The 16,137-nt window shown below is 50.1% G+C and overlaps 1 protein-coding gene across 1 annotated transcript in view; it reads left to right on the top strand.

Annotated features, from left to right (window-relative positions):
* Positions 1-372: 372 nt before the first annotated feature.
* HPN (hepsin) overlaps positions 373-16,137 on the top strand; it is a 23,602-nt gene continuing 7,837 nt past the window's right edge. Inside the window, exons 1-7 of the mRNA XM_006899685.1 lie at positions 373-457; positions 994-1,064; positions 7,597-7,698; positions 7,781-7,822; positions 15,346-15,475; positions 15,549-15,671; positions 15,788-15,828. Of these exons, the coding sequence (XP_006899747.1) occupies positions 1,049-1,064; positions 7,597-7,698; positions 7,781-7,822; positions 15,346-15,475; positions 15,549-15,671; positions 15,788-15,828 (454 nt within the window). The 5' untranslated portion in view covers positions 373-457; positions 994-1,048. The remainder of the gene's footprint in view (positions 458-993; positions 1,065-7,596; positions 7,699-7,780; positions 7,823-15,345; positions 15,476-15,548; positions 15,672-15,787; positions 15,829-16,137) is intronic.

Here is a 16,137-nt window from a genome sequence, read left to right as displayed (position 1 = left end):
GGGCAAAGCCTGTGCCCGCCAGGGATTCGTCTTTTGAATACTTCAGATCTGTATCCCCAACCTGCAGCTTCAAGCAGCCCCTGGCTTGTTTAGTCTCTCCAAACCCCAGCCCTCGCCCCCGCTGACCGGCCGGGCGGGCTGGCACACCTGAGCCCCCGAGCGGGCTGGAGGCGGGTTGGCTGGCCCCGCCTGGTCCAGCCCCCACAAGCCCGGCCCCACTGACCAGGTGGCCTTCGGCGCTGCCAATCCCATCGTGCGGCCCCTCCCCGCCCCTTCCCCGGCTCTGGCCCAGCCCCCTCCTCCTCAGGTGAGGCAGCCTGGCCTAGCAGGCCCCGCACTGCAGCCACCTCTGCTGTCCGGCTCCCACTGCGGGGGCACCATGCTCCCGCCCAGACTGGGAGACTGGCCCTAGACCTGCACCATCACACAGCTCTATCCCCACCTGCCGGACCCCAGGGTAAGTAACCCAAATCACAGTTCTGGGCCAGAGGACAGGGTCCCCTCACTGCCTAACCGGCCCCTTGTTCTGCTTCGGAGGGTCAGAAGTCTCTCCGACTCCTCGCCGCCCTTCCAGCTCCTCAGATGCAGGAGTTGGGACCTTACTTTTTTGCATCTTCAGATCCACGAGTGTTGACCCCAAACCCTTCCTTTGTGAGACCTAGAAGTTCAGGCCTCCTACCTCAGACCCAGAAGTTCAGCATCCCCAAACCTGTCTTCCCTCAGACGCATAGTTTGGTCTCCCAGTTCCCTTTTCCAATATTTAGAAACAGGAGTCCTGCTCCTGCTTGGGCAAATCTGGACGGCCCCACTGGCCACTGGTCAGACACTGACCCCATCCTTGAACCCAGCCCAGTCTGCATCCGTGATCACGGCGTGCCCTGGCCAGAGCCCAGTCTCTCCAGCCTCCCTGGATGGGAGCCTGGGACTGGGGGCACCAGGGCTGGGCCAGGCCTCCCCCCTAAAGGCCCTGCCTCCCTGGCCATCTCCCCACAGGTCCCGCCCCGGGCCCCGGAGGTCAGCGGGGGAATCATTAACAAGAGGCCGTGACATGGCGGAGAAGGAGGGTGAGTGCCCCTTTCCCAAAGCCCCTGCTTTGGCTCTGCCTGGGCCCTCGCCTCTCTTCTCAGCCCTCCACCCTCAGAGCCCCCTCTCTCTCTGAGTCCCCCTCCCTCCTCTTCCCACCCTCTACTGGGGCTTCCTCCACTTGATTAGAAATTAACTGACATTCCTGAGGGCGGTGCCTCCACCTGTTTCCCTACTGCCTCGTGTGACATTCCTGGGTGTCGTGCCTCAGTTTCCCCTCTTCCCCTCTTGATTTCTCTGCTCACTCTGACCCTGCTTGGGACTAATGAGGAGAGACTATAGTCATTGTGGTGAAGGGCACAGACTCAGGAGTCTGACAGAGAGCCTGCCTCTGAAGCTACTCCTGCCACTTTGGGTTTCTTTTGCTGTGTGACCTTGTGCAAGTGACACCATTTCTCTGGGCTCCAGAACCCTCTGGGGTCAGACGTGCATGCCAATACCACCTCCACATGGTCGTTGGGAGCGTGGGCCACACATGGGATGCTGGCCTGAGGGACAGGGTAAATTACAACTGGGGTGACAGAGGGACCCAGCAACCCCAGAGATCCTAGAGGTCCCTCTCACCTGCTGGCTCTGTGGGCAAAAGAGCAGAAAGGGAACTTTGGACTCGGCCTGAATGGATGGAAGAGAGAGAACGGCTGAGAAAGCACCCCAGGGTGACAGAGAAATGGCCCCGCTGAGCGGCTGGCACATGAGATCTTGTCAGTCCTCAAGTGGACTTCAGATGACCGCTTTCCCTCCATCCTTCCCACGATGGACACGATGGGAGAGGTCAGATTAAGGACCAACGTTGCCTTTCTGTCTCCTTCAGCTGGGGTGTCTCCAACCTCCTGCTTGGAGCCTAGTTACCTGGGTTCAGTCCTCCGTGATACCACTGCCAGCTGAGTGCCCTCGAACCAGACCCTTCCATTCTCTGGGCCTCCGTTTCTTCTTTTGTAAACTGGGGCATGTACATTGATATGCTAGAGTGCTGGCTGAGTGTGGGTCTGGATTTCTTTGGTGGCCTAGTGCATAAGGCGCTGTGTTGCCAACCCAAAAGCAGGCAGTTTGAATCTACCAGCTGTTCCTCGGAAGGAAGGGGGGGCAGTCTCTTCCCATGCGAGTTACAGCCTCTGAGAACCTTCTGGAAGGTCAGCTCTGGGCCAGTTCTGACTTGACAGCAATGACAGGGAGATACCTCAGCACGGTGGGCAGTTCAGCCCTGGAACCCAGCAGCTTCTCTCTAGGTGGGACTCGGGTGGCCATACTCGGGCTGGCGGAGTAGGTGCATGCAGAGACCTGTCACTCTGGGTGTTTTCCTTCCTGGAGCTGACTGACCAGAGATAACAGGACTGGGAGCTGTGGATAAACAGACATACATGGACACAGAAGAGGTCCGGGATGATGACTAGCAACGTGGAGAACACGTAGCTGAGTGGGGTCGAGCGTGTCCCAATGGTTTGGGGGGTTCTGGAAGGGTCAAGGGAGGTACACCTTGACATAGGCACTGAGAAGCCCCTATGTTATCCTTATGTGGTGAGTCCCCTGGGGCAGGTGGGCTGCTCCTTGGGCCTCCTTTCCTGTGAACGGGGAAGGGTTGATGGATGAGTTTTCCTCAGGAAAGCTGTGGACAGTGTGTTGACATGCAGGTCTGAGAACCACTGCCTCCTGCTGCTGCTGCTGCTGCTGCTGCTGCTGGAGTTTGTGTTGCTATTTTTGTATTGAAGTACACCCAAGGTGCTGCTTAGGGACTTGGAGCTGAAGGAGGTGTTACTTGAGTTACTGTTCAAAGGAGGAGTGGGGTAGGGTGTGTCAGGCGCAGGGCGCAGTGTGCCTAATATTGAAAGCTGACACACTGCTGCCGTTCCGATTCTTCTGGAGGTAACATTGAAAATGGAGTCAGGAGGGAGGTGAGGTAGGCAAGTTGTTGGATCCACACCTGTCTGGGCTTTTTTTGTGTTGTTGCGGGTCACCCCGCCCCCCAGACAACAGTAACAACATGGACCTTTTCCTTAGCGGCACCGAGTTTGTCCACTAGATGGCAGTCCGGTTATGCTTTGTTTCTGCGTTCCTCGTTCTGTGGTTTTGGTTATTTTGGTTCCTGAGAACTCTGAGGTTATTGTTGTGTATACCATCAAATCGGAACCAACCCCATAGCTGACTGTCCAGCGGGGTTTCAGAGGCAGTAAATCACATGGGAGGAGATTTCCCATCCTTCTCCTTGGAGCAGCTGGTGGATTTGAACTCTTAACACTAGACCACCAGAACTCCCTAGAGAACTCTGATGATGCATTTCTAATCCATGCCACTCTGGCAGTGCGAATCCACCAGTGGTTCCGAGAGAAAGAGATGGACAATCTCCTGTATGGTTTAGAGTAACCTAGTGGAGGGTCAGTTCTGCGTAGCTTCCAGCCTGATGGCAGTGAGATGAATAAGTGATTTTGGTGGCTGTTTGGAAGTGCTATCGGATAATGAAGGCTGCCTGGGGACTTGGGGAGGGGAACCTACATTCAACCCTCAAGTCTCTAAAAGCTCTCCTGTGTCTTAGAGGGGCTGGAGATGCTGGGTGGAGGGTCTTGGCCTATCCCAGGGGCATTGGGAAGTCAGTTAGGGGTCTAGGCAGAGAAGGAGCAGGGTTAGATATGGACTGTAGGAGGGCCCCTCTGACTTCTGTGTGGAGAGTGGACCAGGAGGCAAAAGTGAAGCCTGGAGCCAAAGGAGAAGATGGAACTAAGCAAAGCATGGTTAGGGCAAGGGAGGTGGGTAGGAGAGACGCTCTAGAGGTCTAGAGACGGAAGATGTCCTGAGAATAGGGGTAGCCTTGGAAATAAGAACCCTTGACATGGGAGTTAAGGGAAAGTACAAATTCGGGGGGAAATTGAGACCAGTGGGGATGTGAAAGACTTCAGAGCTGTCCCAAAAAAGAACATGTCTGGGAAGCCTTAGGACCCAAGATCCAAAGAAATAGTCCAAGGCTGAATCAGAGGAGAAAAGAAAGCTATGGAGGTGGAATGGGGCTTGGAGCGGGGAGTGAAGAAGGGGAGGTCAGAACCAGGCTTCGGGGTTAAGTAGAGGGGTGGTGGTTGTTATGTGCCATCGTGCTTGCAACTTATAGTGGCCCTGTGTACAACAGCCTTAAACCCTGCTCTCTATCCTTTGCCAGTCTTACTGTCTCTGACACATCTCTCCCTATTAACCCAGTGACTGAATCAATCCACCTCATCGAGGGTCTTCCTCTCTGTGCTGTCCCTCCACCCTCTGAAGCATGACGTCCCTCTCCAAGGACTGATCCCACTTTGCAACATGTCCAAAGTATGTCAGACGGAGCTTCAGAATCCTTGCCTCCAAGAAGCAGCCTAGCTTCACCCTCTCCAGGATGAATCTGTTTATTCTTTTAGCAGTCCATGGTATTTTCAATACTCTTCTCCAGCACCACAGCTCAAAGACATCAATTCTTCTTCTATCCTCCCTAGTCATAGCCTATATCAGGTGCACCTTAGTCTCCAGACTGAAATATTGCTTCTCAATACCTCGGAGAGGTCTCTGACAGCAGACTTTTCTAATGCAATTTGTCTTAATTTTCTGGCTGCTGGTACCAAAAGTGTTGATTGTAGAGCCAAGCAAACTGAAGCTGTCAACAATCTCAAGCCCTTCCTCACCCAATGTGATGCTGCCAGTCAGCCCGGTGGTGAGAATCTTTGTTTTTTTGTTTTTTGTGTTGAGCTTCAATCCATGAAGGCTGCAGAACAGAAGAAATTTAATTTGCTGTTCCTTAGGGCAATGACTGAGGGATAATTTAAAATTAAGAGGTATGGAGTTATCAGTTAAGTAGATTTATAAAGACACAGCGTCAAATATGTCCCCTGTGAGGGTCTTCACAGCCCAGTGATGGAGATAGGAGAACTGTCCTGAGAAAAGTGGGTAATGAGGAGGTGCCCAAAGAAGCAGAGAGCAGAGTTCTGAAAGGAGAAATGGGTTTACCTGACAGAAGAGCCTTTATTTCTCTCAAATAATCTTGAGATGAGGGTGCCTCACTTCCACAGATGAAGACACTTCCTGTCCCAGCAAAGATTCATCACGTGAGTGTATCTCATGCCACACGAGCAGATACTTCCTGCCCCAGCACAGACACCAAGCGTGGATGTATCTCTCAATAGAATTGCAGATCAAGAATCTTCCTGGCCTACGAGAGGCAGCTGTTTTGGAGTTGCCTGAACTCCCCTAAATTGGAGGTCATGCAAGGAGGTTCTTCAGCTTCCTCCCACCCTGGGATACACAGGATGGTGATGTTCTCTGTCCTACTAGACACAGCAGACACCCCAGGATGGACTATGAGCAGCCTAAAGCCCTGGAAGGCACATCTGAGAGAAAGAGCCCCACCTGGAGCCAGGAAGATGACAGGAGGGCAAAATTGATAGCACCTCCCAAGGGCCAAACAGCAGAGACTGGGCTGGACTGACCTGTTGGGGCCCTCCCAAGCCTCAGTGTGAAAGTCTGGACTCTAACATTAAAACACCTAGGCAATGGCAGGTCCAAGAAGGTTCCAGACCACTCTGTTCTGGCCCTGTACCTGCCACCGCTACTACCACAGACTCCAGTGGGAGATGTAGTTCTCACAGGCTTGGAAGAGCCTTGCACATGCCATGTTGGCCCACTCAAGCTATCTTGACCTCCTTCTCTAGCCGTCTAACATCCTGTTTGTTCTTGTTCAGGGCCAGTCTTGAGATTGTTGCTTGGCTGGCTTAGCTCAAAAGCCACTTCTTGATGGAAGCCTGGCCTGCTGCTCCCATCCCCACCTGCATCATTTTCTTCATAACCTTGGCCACACTGTAGAAATTACAGGGCTCATTCACTCATCTCTGCTTTCCTCACCTGCTTACAAATGGGGGAATGTAAGTTTCCAGGGAGAGCATCTCATCAGCCCTGCTTTTGAGTTTGTCCTCAGTCTGGAAGGGTGCTGGCATATCGTGAAGACACAGCAGGACAAAGAGTAGAAAAAGCTCCATTTTACCAATGACCGAAGGGGGCTCTGGTGGTGCAATTCACAGAGAACCCAAGGCAGTGCCTCTCTCGTGGTTCGAATCCACAGTTACTCCTTAGGAGAAAGGCAGTCTCCTTCCATGCAAATCCAGTTAGGATGAGCTCTGGTTGGTTCTAACTCGACGGCGTTGAGTTTGCCAGTGACAAAATAGGTTCAGAGTGGTGAAGCGAGTTTCTTAGTACTTACTATATAACTGCTGATTTAGAAAGCACTTACTAAGCACTTGCTGTAGACCAGGCATTACAGAACAGAGAGGTCGTATTACCCAGTGGTTATCCACGTGAGCTGCTGTCCCACATCTGCCCCCTCCTGGCTGAGTCACTTTGGGCAGGTAACGCTACATGGCCGAGCCTAAGTTTTCCAGATCTGAAATACGAGAATCACAATGATAAGGCCAGTGTAGATGTATTTAGAGCAGTGTTTGGTATAATAAACATCTGAGCAATGATTTTGTAAATTATTATGTAACTTGGGAGGGACTGGAGAGCAGTATGCTGAGTGAACTCAGTCCTACAACAATAACTATTATATAGAAGCATTATTATAGAATGAGTATAAGGATCCAAGAAGGGTGGGAGAAGCTGGAGGCAGAGGGATGAGAATGTGCAGGGGGAAAAGGGGATTAATTAAAGTATGTCAGATGAAGCTTCAGAATCCTTGCCTCCAAGGAGCAGCCTGCCTTCACCCTCTCCAGGACAAACCTGTTTGTTCTCTTAGCCGTCCATGTTGTATATTCAGTACTCTAGCACCACAGCTCAAAGGCATCAACTCTCCTTCTATCATCCCTAGTCATTGTCCAACTCTTTGGTGAATAGCAAGTAATGTGTAAAAATTTTTTTTAAAAAAGCATCTGATAAGAACTTGATTATTATTTGGCAGAGCTTTAAAGGTGAGGGCTGGGAGGATGCCCATTTAACAGGTGAGGAAGCTGAGGTTCAAAGAGATGAAACCACCTGCCCAAAGTACCAGCGAGGCAAGAATGAGGCTGCTGTTTTGAAACAAGGCTGGCAAATTTCCATACATTGGTTCTCAACCTTCAGAGGTGACTTTGAACTTGGAGCTGGTCTTAGTGGAGGGACACAGTGGGCAGAGTTGACAACAACAAGGCAAAATGTGGCAATGGGATTATATGAAATGGGCCCCGAGGTCCCTGGGAAAGTCAGCAAAAATGAGAGGTCCTAGAACAGACAGCGCATGGTGACAGAAGATACAAAAGTGCAGTGTCACTGAGGACGTGGCATTTCCTGTGGAGGCAGGGTGGTGTCTGCCCTAGTCATGGCCCCTTCCCAGAGGGACACCTCTGGAAGTGCTGGACACCTGCTTGACCCTGTGGCAGAGGGGAGAGACCACCCTGCTCCCTGTTTGGCCCTAGTGAGCTGGGCCTCGGGCACAGCAGGCCCAGGCATCGTCGTCGGGAGGTGCAGGCAGAGCTGGCCCGGGGCCCAGTGGTGAGGACAGGCCTGGCAGTGGCCTCGGCATGGTGTCTGTTGTAGGTGGCCGGACTGTGCCATGCTGCTCTGGATCCAAGGTGGCGGCTCTAATCGCGGGGACTCTGCTGCTGCTCGTGGGCATCGGGGCTGCATCTTGGGCCATTGGTGAGAGCTGGCCCTGCGCCTCTCCCTCCCACTGTCCCAGGGGCCCCCAGCCGGCTCGCCTTCACCTCTGCCTTCTCTGCAGTGACCGTTCTGCTCAAGAGTGACCAGGAGCCGCTGTATCCAGGTGAGTAAAGCAGGCTGGGGATGCCTGGCTATCAGAGCCCAATATATATTTTGTGTCCGTGAGCCTCACCTAATTCCATAAAGGGTTCAGCCCACATTAAGAGAAGCATTGATGATTCAAACAAGAAAAGCCAATATCAGTATGAATCATTCTTACTTATACTGACAGAACCTGTGTCAAGCCCAGACCTCAGACCTTTATGGGAATCATTTCATTAAATCATCTCCACAGCCCGTTTGAATGTGGGGGGCCTGGCTTACCAGGCTGAGCAGGCTACCAGGTCACAGAGCAAGGGACTGGCTGGGCTAGGATTTGAACTTCTCATTCAGGGCTTGGCCCTAATGTCTAATTAGTATACTCTCCTGTTTCTGAAGAAGCCACTCAATTAGTTGTCATGTGAAAGGCCTACTATATGCCGGGTCCTGGCTGCAGCCTTGTAAAGTTGGAGCTATTACCATAACCCTTGTTTTTCTGGTGGGGAAACTGAGGCCCAGGGAAGCCAGCTTTTGGATCCAAGAACCTGGAGAGTGGGTGGCTGAGCAAGGGGATGAGGCTCTGCTGAAAGCCATTATGTGATCTCCATGTCATCAGGACAAGAAGAGGGCTCCTCACCGCAGCCCCCAAGGCCTACATGCTGGTCCTTTCCTCACTCTCACCTTAGACCTACCTATGGGGCTCTCTCTCTCTGTTGACCAACTCCTTCCTGCACCAAAGCCTCCATTCCTTTCAGCTTTTGTCCTGCACTTTCTCCACTGTGTGACTCTCTAAGCTTCAGTTTCCATATCTGTAAGATGAGTATAAAAATGGTCTGTACCTCCCAGAGTGGCTGTAAGATTCAAGGACCGCCATAATGATAGCATAACTTGGGGTCCACACACTCCAGGGTTGTGGGGCTTCATACCATGCAGAGTCCTTACCTTCTCTGAGCCTCAGTTTTCCTCCTCAGTAATGTTGTTGTTACGTGTTGTTAGTTGGAGCTGGTTCATGGCTGGCCTTCGAGTGGGTTTTTAGAGTCTGTAAATCACATGAGAGGAGACTGTCTGTCTTCTGTGAACTAGCTGGTGGACTGGAACCACATGCCAGCTCCTTTCCCAACAGGCCGCCAGAGTTCCATCCTCATCTGAAAACTGGGGTAAGAATCATCAAGTGAGAACTGGACATTTTTAACCAACTCATGATGTTGGCTTTTTGCTTTATACCCTCTAAGTCTTAACTTTCTTGTGCAAGGCCTTCTGGGATTCCCAGACTCCCAGACATTCTCTACCCCAAGACTGTCTCCTCTGCTTCTAGTAAAACTGTCCTGACACTCACAATTAATTTCTGGTGGATTCCAGGAAGTGAGAGGCATTTTGTAGGCTGCTCCAGATAGTACCTGGCACATAGTAGGTGGTCAAGAAGTCTCAGCTTAATAGCTAAATGCAAGGATTGGTGAACAAGATCACTACATCATCGTGAGGTGTCTAGTTGCAAAGCAGCTTGCCTGTGGTTCAGACCAGACTCTCGCTAAAGCTTTGTCCTTCAGTTGTACTTGAGTTTTTCCAAGACCTTGAGACATCACAAAGGAAACAACAACAACAATAAAATTCCCCAAACCTAAAAGCTAACCACAAAAAAAAAAACCCAAAACTGCAGACACAGTTCTATTCCCACCTCATTTTCCTTGGATTTCTCACACCTCTAAATATATCAGACAATTTGATATGTAAGCCAGGTGACCCAGAACACACTTTCCATGTTGCATAAAGAACCACAAAGGATAAAAGAGGAGTTAAAAAAAAGAGAGAAAAACAGTGGCATAACATGTGGCTTTAAAAAAAATAATTGGAGCCTGCCCACCCCCAGTACACATAAGGTGATATACTTCTTCTTTAAAACCTGCTCCTTTCTGGAAATGCTATTTCTGGAATAGTTAGAAGTCATTTTAGACTCAGAATCCACCTCCATCCCCAGCTGGTGCTTCAAATCCCCAGAGGGCGTGAGGTAGTCGACAGTGCTTAGCCTTGCTCCTGGAGCTGGGGGTCGTAGTTAAAACAAGCAGACGAGGAGATTCCGCTGCCTGTGGACAGGTTGAGCAGGGGACCGGGAAGATCCACAGCTGAGGAAGCCGGCAGCGTGCAGGTCAGTGTGGTGGGCTCAGATGTCCCTTTGCCACTTCTTAGCTGAGTACCTCTTAAAGCCTCAGTTTCCGCACCTGTAAGATGGGTGTAAAAATTGATTCAAGGCCATCACACTCCCCAGTCAGCCTCTCTCTTTGCTGTTGAGTTGGAACCAGCCTACCTCCACGGGGTCTCTGTGGCTCTCAGTGACCCCAGAACACAGTCAGTGTCACTACTGCTGAGCTGTGTTTACCCCACAGGAAGGAAGTCACTTGAGAGAATTTAAAATTTAAAAGTTTCGGTTTGACGTCACTCAGGCCTGAATTCAAACCCTCTGGCTGCTTCTTACGTGCTGTGGGATATGGGCCAAGCCCCTCCGTCTCTATAGACGTCAGCAGCCTCACCTGGACAAGACTGTGGCCTCGGAGGGGTGGCGTGAGGTCCTCATTGATGTTGAGGCAAGGAGGGCATGTGACCTAGGACGGGGTTATAGCAGGGCCTCGGTCGGGCTGAGTTCTCACATCTCTGAGGCTGAAGATAGTGGAGGTAGTTCGGTGCGTGTGGCCTCGCTGTGTTGTTCGCAGGTGCTGCGGGGTCAGCTTCAGTTCATGAGGACTCCCAGGTACAGAAAGCAGGCCAGAGCTGCACCATCCTCACCATCTCCGCTTTGCTCAAGTTCATGGTTGCATTACCATGCCAGTTCATCTCACTGAAGATCTTTTCCACTGTCCCTCAACTTTTCCAAGCATGATGTCCTTTCCCAGGGACTATGCCTCCTGACAATATGCCCAAAATATATGAAATTTCCTTGTCCTTGCCTCTAAGAAGCGCCTTGGTGCACTTCTTCAAAGATGGATTTGTTTATTCTTTTGGCATTCCGTGATATATTTAATATTAGTTGCCAATACCACCATTCAAAGGCATCAATTATTTGGCCTTCCTTAGTTATTGTCCCGCTTGCACATGCATATGTTGTTGTTGTTATGTGCCATTGAGTCGCCTACGACTCATAGCAACCCTGTGCACTAGCTCTGAACTTTGCCCTCTCCTGAGCCAGCCTCACTGTCTTCGATACACCTACCCCCCTTGCCCCAGTTACTGTGTCAATCTATCTCATTCTGGGTCTTCCTGTCCTGCGCTGTCCCTCTACCCTTCCAAGCATGATATCCTTCTCCAAGGACTGGTCCCTCGTGGCCACATGCTTCAAGTATGTGAGACAGAGCCTCAAAATCCTTGCCTCCGAGGAACAGCCTCTCTAGGATAAACCTGCTTGTTCTCTCTAGGCAGTCCATGGTATGCTCAACACTCTTCTCAGCACCACAGCTCAAAGGCATCAATTCTCCTTCTTTTGTCTCTAGTCATTGTCCAGCTCTCTCATGCGTAACACATAATTGTGAAGATTATGGCCTGATCAGGCACATCACACTGACATTGTTACTTTTTTAGCACTTTGGAAAAGTGTCTGACAGCAGATTTCCACAAAGCAAATCATCTTTTGATTTCTTGACTGCTGGTGCCAACAATGTTGATTGTGGAGCTGAATATGCTGAAATTGTTAAAAACCACAATCTCTTCTCCATCTATCATGGTTCTTCCAATTGGCCCAGTGGGGAGAATCTTTATCGTCTTAATGATGACCTTCAACCCACGTAGAAGACTACAGTCCTTGACCTTCTGCAGCAAATGCTTCAGATCCTTCTCAGTTTCGGCAAACAAGGTTGTGTCATCTGCATAATGTATGTCATTGATGAATCTTCCTCCAATCCTGATGCTGCATTCCTCCTCATAAAGTCCAGCCTCCTGAATGCTTTTTTCAGCATATAGGTTGAAGAGTTATGAAGACAGGATGCATCCCTGATGCACTCCTTTCCTAATTTTGAACCATAGTGTTTTCTTGTTCTGTTCTGAGGACTGCCTCCTGGTCCAAGTATAGGTTTAGCATCAACATGCATATAAAATTTAAAAAATATCATTTAGGTAAGGCACACCTTCATCTTTAAAATGATATTTTTGTTCTTTAGTACTTTAAAGAGTTTAAATAGTTCAATGTACTATGTCACTTATTTGCCCTATGTGATTATGCCGTTTGCTTTCTTGACTAATGCATCCATGAGAGCTAAGTGAAATGAAATTCTTGACAGCTTCAGTCTTCCTCCATCTACCATGATATTTCCTATTGGTCCAGTTGTGAGGATTGTTGTTTTCTTGATTTTGAGGTGTAATCCATACTGATGTCTGTAATCCTTGATCCCCTTCAGCAAATGCTTCAAGTCCTCTTTACTTTCAGCAAGCAAGGTAGTCCCATCTGCATCATGCAGGTTGTTGATGAGTCTTTCTTCAGTCCTGATGACATATTCTTCTTCATATGGCCCAGCTTCTTAAATTAATTGCAGAGCAATTATTTTAGATTATCTTAAATTAATTGCTCAGCATACATATTTGAATAGGTGTTGAAAAAGGATACAATCTTGATGGACACCTTTCCTGATTTTAAACCAGGCACTTTCCTTTTGTTCTCTTTGAACAACTGCTTTTTCATTCATCTACAGGTTCTATATGAGCAGTTAAGTAGATCTGGAGAACCCATTCTCCTCAGTGCCTGCATAATTCATTATGAGCCACAGAGTGGCATACCTTTATGTTTCTCCCAAGAGGAAGCATAAGTGGTCTTGCACCAGACTCAGTTGCACCAGAGGCCATGAGAAAAAGGCAGAGATGCATATCTGAGTTTGCTGCAAGCCCTCCCCACCTTCCCCATCTCGTCCTTCCTGGGACCAAGACCTCAAGCTCTTTCTTGCTTGGTCGCTTCCTCCTTCACATCCATCCCCAGTGTGTTAGCAAATGCTGTTGACTACATCTACCATGTCTTTCCAGGATCTAAACTCTTCTTTCCCTCCACTGCCCAGACTCTGGCCCCATCTTCTCTCTCTCCCATCAGGACCAACACAATGGCCTCCCCCTGCCCCCGATCTTTTTGTTCTCAGCCCCAACGCACTGTTCCTGTATCAGAGCAGGGTCTTCCCTAGCTTGGAGCCTGCCCCCCCCCCCCGTGAGTGCACCTCACTCCAGAAAACAGACAGGCCTGCCATTGCTCCGTGAGAGCACCTTGCTATTCCCTAGACATGCTCCCGCCAGCCTCTGCATCTTTGGACTTGCTGTTCCCTCTGCCTTGTTTGTTGTTCATGTGATACTCTTACCTGCTCCAGACCGCAGATCTGGCTCCCGCACCATCTCCTAACAAGTTTTTCTTTCCAGTTGTTGAACATTTTATCTTCCACGTCAACAACCCCCTGCCATCAGGCTTTATTTTTCTTTGTGGCCCTTGTTGCCTGGTTACACACACCTGCCATACTTTTTCTGTCCTGTTCACCATCCTTTTCACCCACTGGGGTCTTTCATCTGGCATGGCCATTGTTGTGAACATTGTTCGCTGTCTCAAACGTCCTGACATGTGTGCCAGACACCTAAGGGCTGTCACCTGACCTGGGTATATGTATAGAGTACCTCCAACTATCACTAGGGAGCTGTGTTGGCTTAGTGGTTAGAAGTTGTGCTGCCAATCTGAAAGTATGTGGTTTGAATCCACTAGCTGCTCCATGGGAGAAAGATGGACAGTCTCCTCCCGTGTCATTCACCACCTCTGAAAATCTGCTGGAGGATCAGCTAAGCGTCTGTTCTGACTCAATGGAACATAACAGCAACATCAACAACCAGCAACCAGCTGAGAACAGAGATGGGAGAGAGAGGAACATCAGCTCTCAGCACACGCTGCGCCCTGACCAGGTCTAGGCCAGTCTCTCGCCAGCTCAGCTCTCCTCAGCCTCCCTGCTTACCTCGTTCTCCCCTCTTGTTACAATTAGTTAAGATGCCTTTAGCGACCCAGTCTGTCTCTTCCCACCCCAGCCTCCCAAGTCACCTTGTGTCTTCAGTGATATCTCCCCCACCCCCTCAATCTAATGATCTTTTGTGCAGTCAATGGATAAGTACTTGCTCTTCCATTCAGAGAGATTTTAGGATACTTAAGGCCTCAGTGTATCTACAGGAAAGATATTGTTGTTGTTTCAATTCTTATTTTTGTTTTAAGACTTGCTATGTTATACACACCCAGGTTTATCATGGCTTTGTTCACAATAGCAAGGAGTTGGAAACAACCTAAATGCCCATCAACAAATGAATGGATAAAGAAGCTGTGGTATATTCACACAATGGAATACTATGCTGCATTGAAAACCAAGGAACTCATGCACTATAATGCAAAATGGGTGACCCTAGAGGACATTATGCTGAGTGAGGTATCTCGGTCACAAAAGGACAAATACTGCATGGTGCCACTGTTGTAAAACAGGACTGACCTCGGGGTTGGGGGGAGACTGAGAAAGATGGGTGCAATAATGTGTACTGCATTGAAACAGATGAGGGAGAAAACTGTTTAAGAGAGAAATTTATTCGGTATTTTTGTCATGACAGGAGTCCAGAGCGAAGGCTGCATAGTGGAGTGGACCTGAGGGGAGGGATTGTAAAACAATGAAAGAATTTTTCTTTCACTTTTCCAAGAGGGTAGTGTACTGGGAGGGGGGGAGAAAAGTGCAATAATGGATGAATGGAAATAAAAAAAAAGACTTGCTATGTGCATTGAGTCAAGCATGTCTCATGGCCACCCTGTTGCAGCAGGTCTGAACCTTGCCCTATCCTGTGCCATCCTCTCCACCTTTGATACTCTTAAGTCCATTTTTAAAGTCACTGTGTCAATCCATCTCTTTGAAGATCTTCCTCTCTTTCCCAGCAATACGTGAGATGCATGTGACATGGAACTGTCACCGTCCTACCTCTAAGGTGCACACTGTTGCACCTCCTTGAGGACAGACAGACAGACTTGTTTTAAGATGATGGGACAACGGTTTAAACATTTTGGCAATATGATGTCTTCAAGTTGCAAAAGACAAAAGGGGAGGGGGAGAAGTTAGCTAAATGGAATAGGAAAAATTATTGTCTTACTTAACTGACAATTCTGTGAGTACTTCAGGTCTGGCTGCATCCAGGTGCTGTAAAAATATCAGCCTTCTCTCTTGGTTTTCCTCTCTATTGGCTGCCCTCTCCCCGCTTGTGGGCAGTGATGGTCCCCAGCAGCTTCAGCCTTTCACACCATTTTCTTGGAAGCAGAGTGGAAAGTTTCCCTCTTCCCCAGTGTCCAAGCAAATTTTAGACGTGCCTTCTTGAGCAGCCAGCCTGCTCATGGAGAGAGAAAGGGCACCCTGGTTCTCACTGGGACCTGCCAAAGTCCATTCATTGTCACACTTTGAGTTATGTGCCCTTCTGGAAACCACTGACAATCATAAATGGGACAGGCTGGCAGGAGAACATGTGAGGAGAAGGGGAGACGAGGCAGGACCTGGTTGACCAGGCTGCCTCGGTCCTGTTGCTCTACAGTGCAGGTCAGCCCAGTGGATGCCCGGCTCACTGTGTTTGACGAGACAGAAGGCACGTGGCGGCTGCTGTGCTCCTCGCGCTCCAACGCCAGAGTGGCTGGGCTTGGCTGTGAGGAAATGGGCTTCCTCAGGTACTGGGACATCCCTGGGAGGGCTGCGAGCTGGGAGGGATGGGAGGACAGGCCTGACCACTGCCCTGCCCAGGGCACTGGCCCACTCGGAGCTCGACGTGCGGACAGCAGGTGCCAATGGCACACTGGGCTTCTTCTGTGTGGATGAGGGAAGGCTGCCCCATGCCCGAAGGCTGCTTGAGGTCATCTCTGTGTGGTAAGGAGGGCTGTGGGCCAGAGGGGGCACACACCATGGATCCCCACAGCCCCTGAGATGCCCCACCAGCTCCTGCTCATTCTCCTTCTGTCTGTCCATCCATGTCTCTCTCACAGTGACTGTCCCAGGGGTCGTTTCTTGGCAACCATCTGCCAAGGTAAGATCTGAAACTCAGAGGTCTCCCCATTAGAACCCTCACATGGTCTTGTGTCCCCTCGGACCCTCCCCAGGATTGAGCTGTCTCTTCCCAGATCCCAAGGATTTGTTATGTCCTCTCAGACACCCAGGGCAGGGCTTTCCCCTCAGGCCCTAGTGTGGGACGGTGTCCCCTCAGATACCCAGGTCATCCCCTCAGATACCAGAGTCATCCCCTCAGATACCAGAGTCATCCCCTCAGATACCCAGGGTCATCCCCTCAGATACCCAGGGTCATCCCCTCAGATACCCAGGGTCATCCCCTCAGATA

The sequence above is a fragment of the Elephantulus edwardii genome, unplaced genomic scaffold (assembly GCF_000299155.1).
Source record: "Elephantulus edwardii isolate Elephantulus edwardi_28Jun2011 unplaced genomic scaffold, EleEdw1.0 scaffold00266, whole genome shotgun sequence".
NCBI classification, from domain to species: Eukaryota; Metazoa; Chordata; class Mammalia; order Macroscelidea; family Macroscelididae; genus Elephantulus; species Elephantulus edwardii.
The sequence above is the reverse complement of the archived record's forward strand: the minus strand, read 5'-3'. Positions and strand labels throughout refer to the sequence as shown.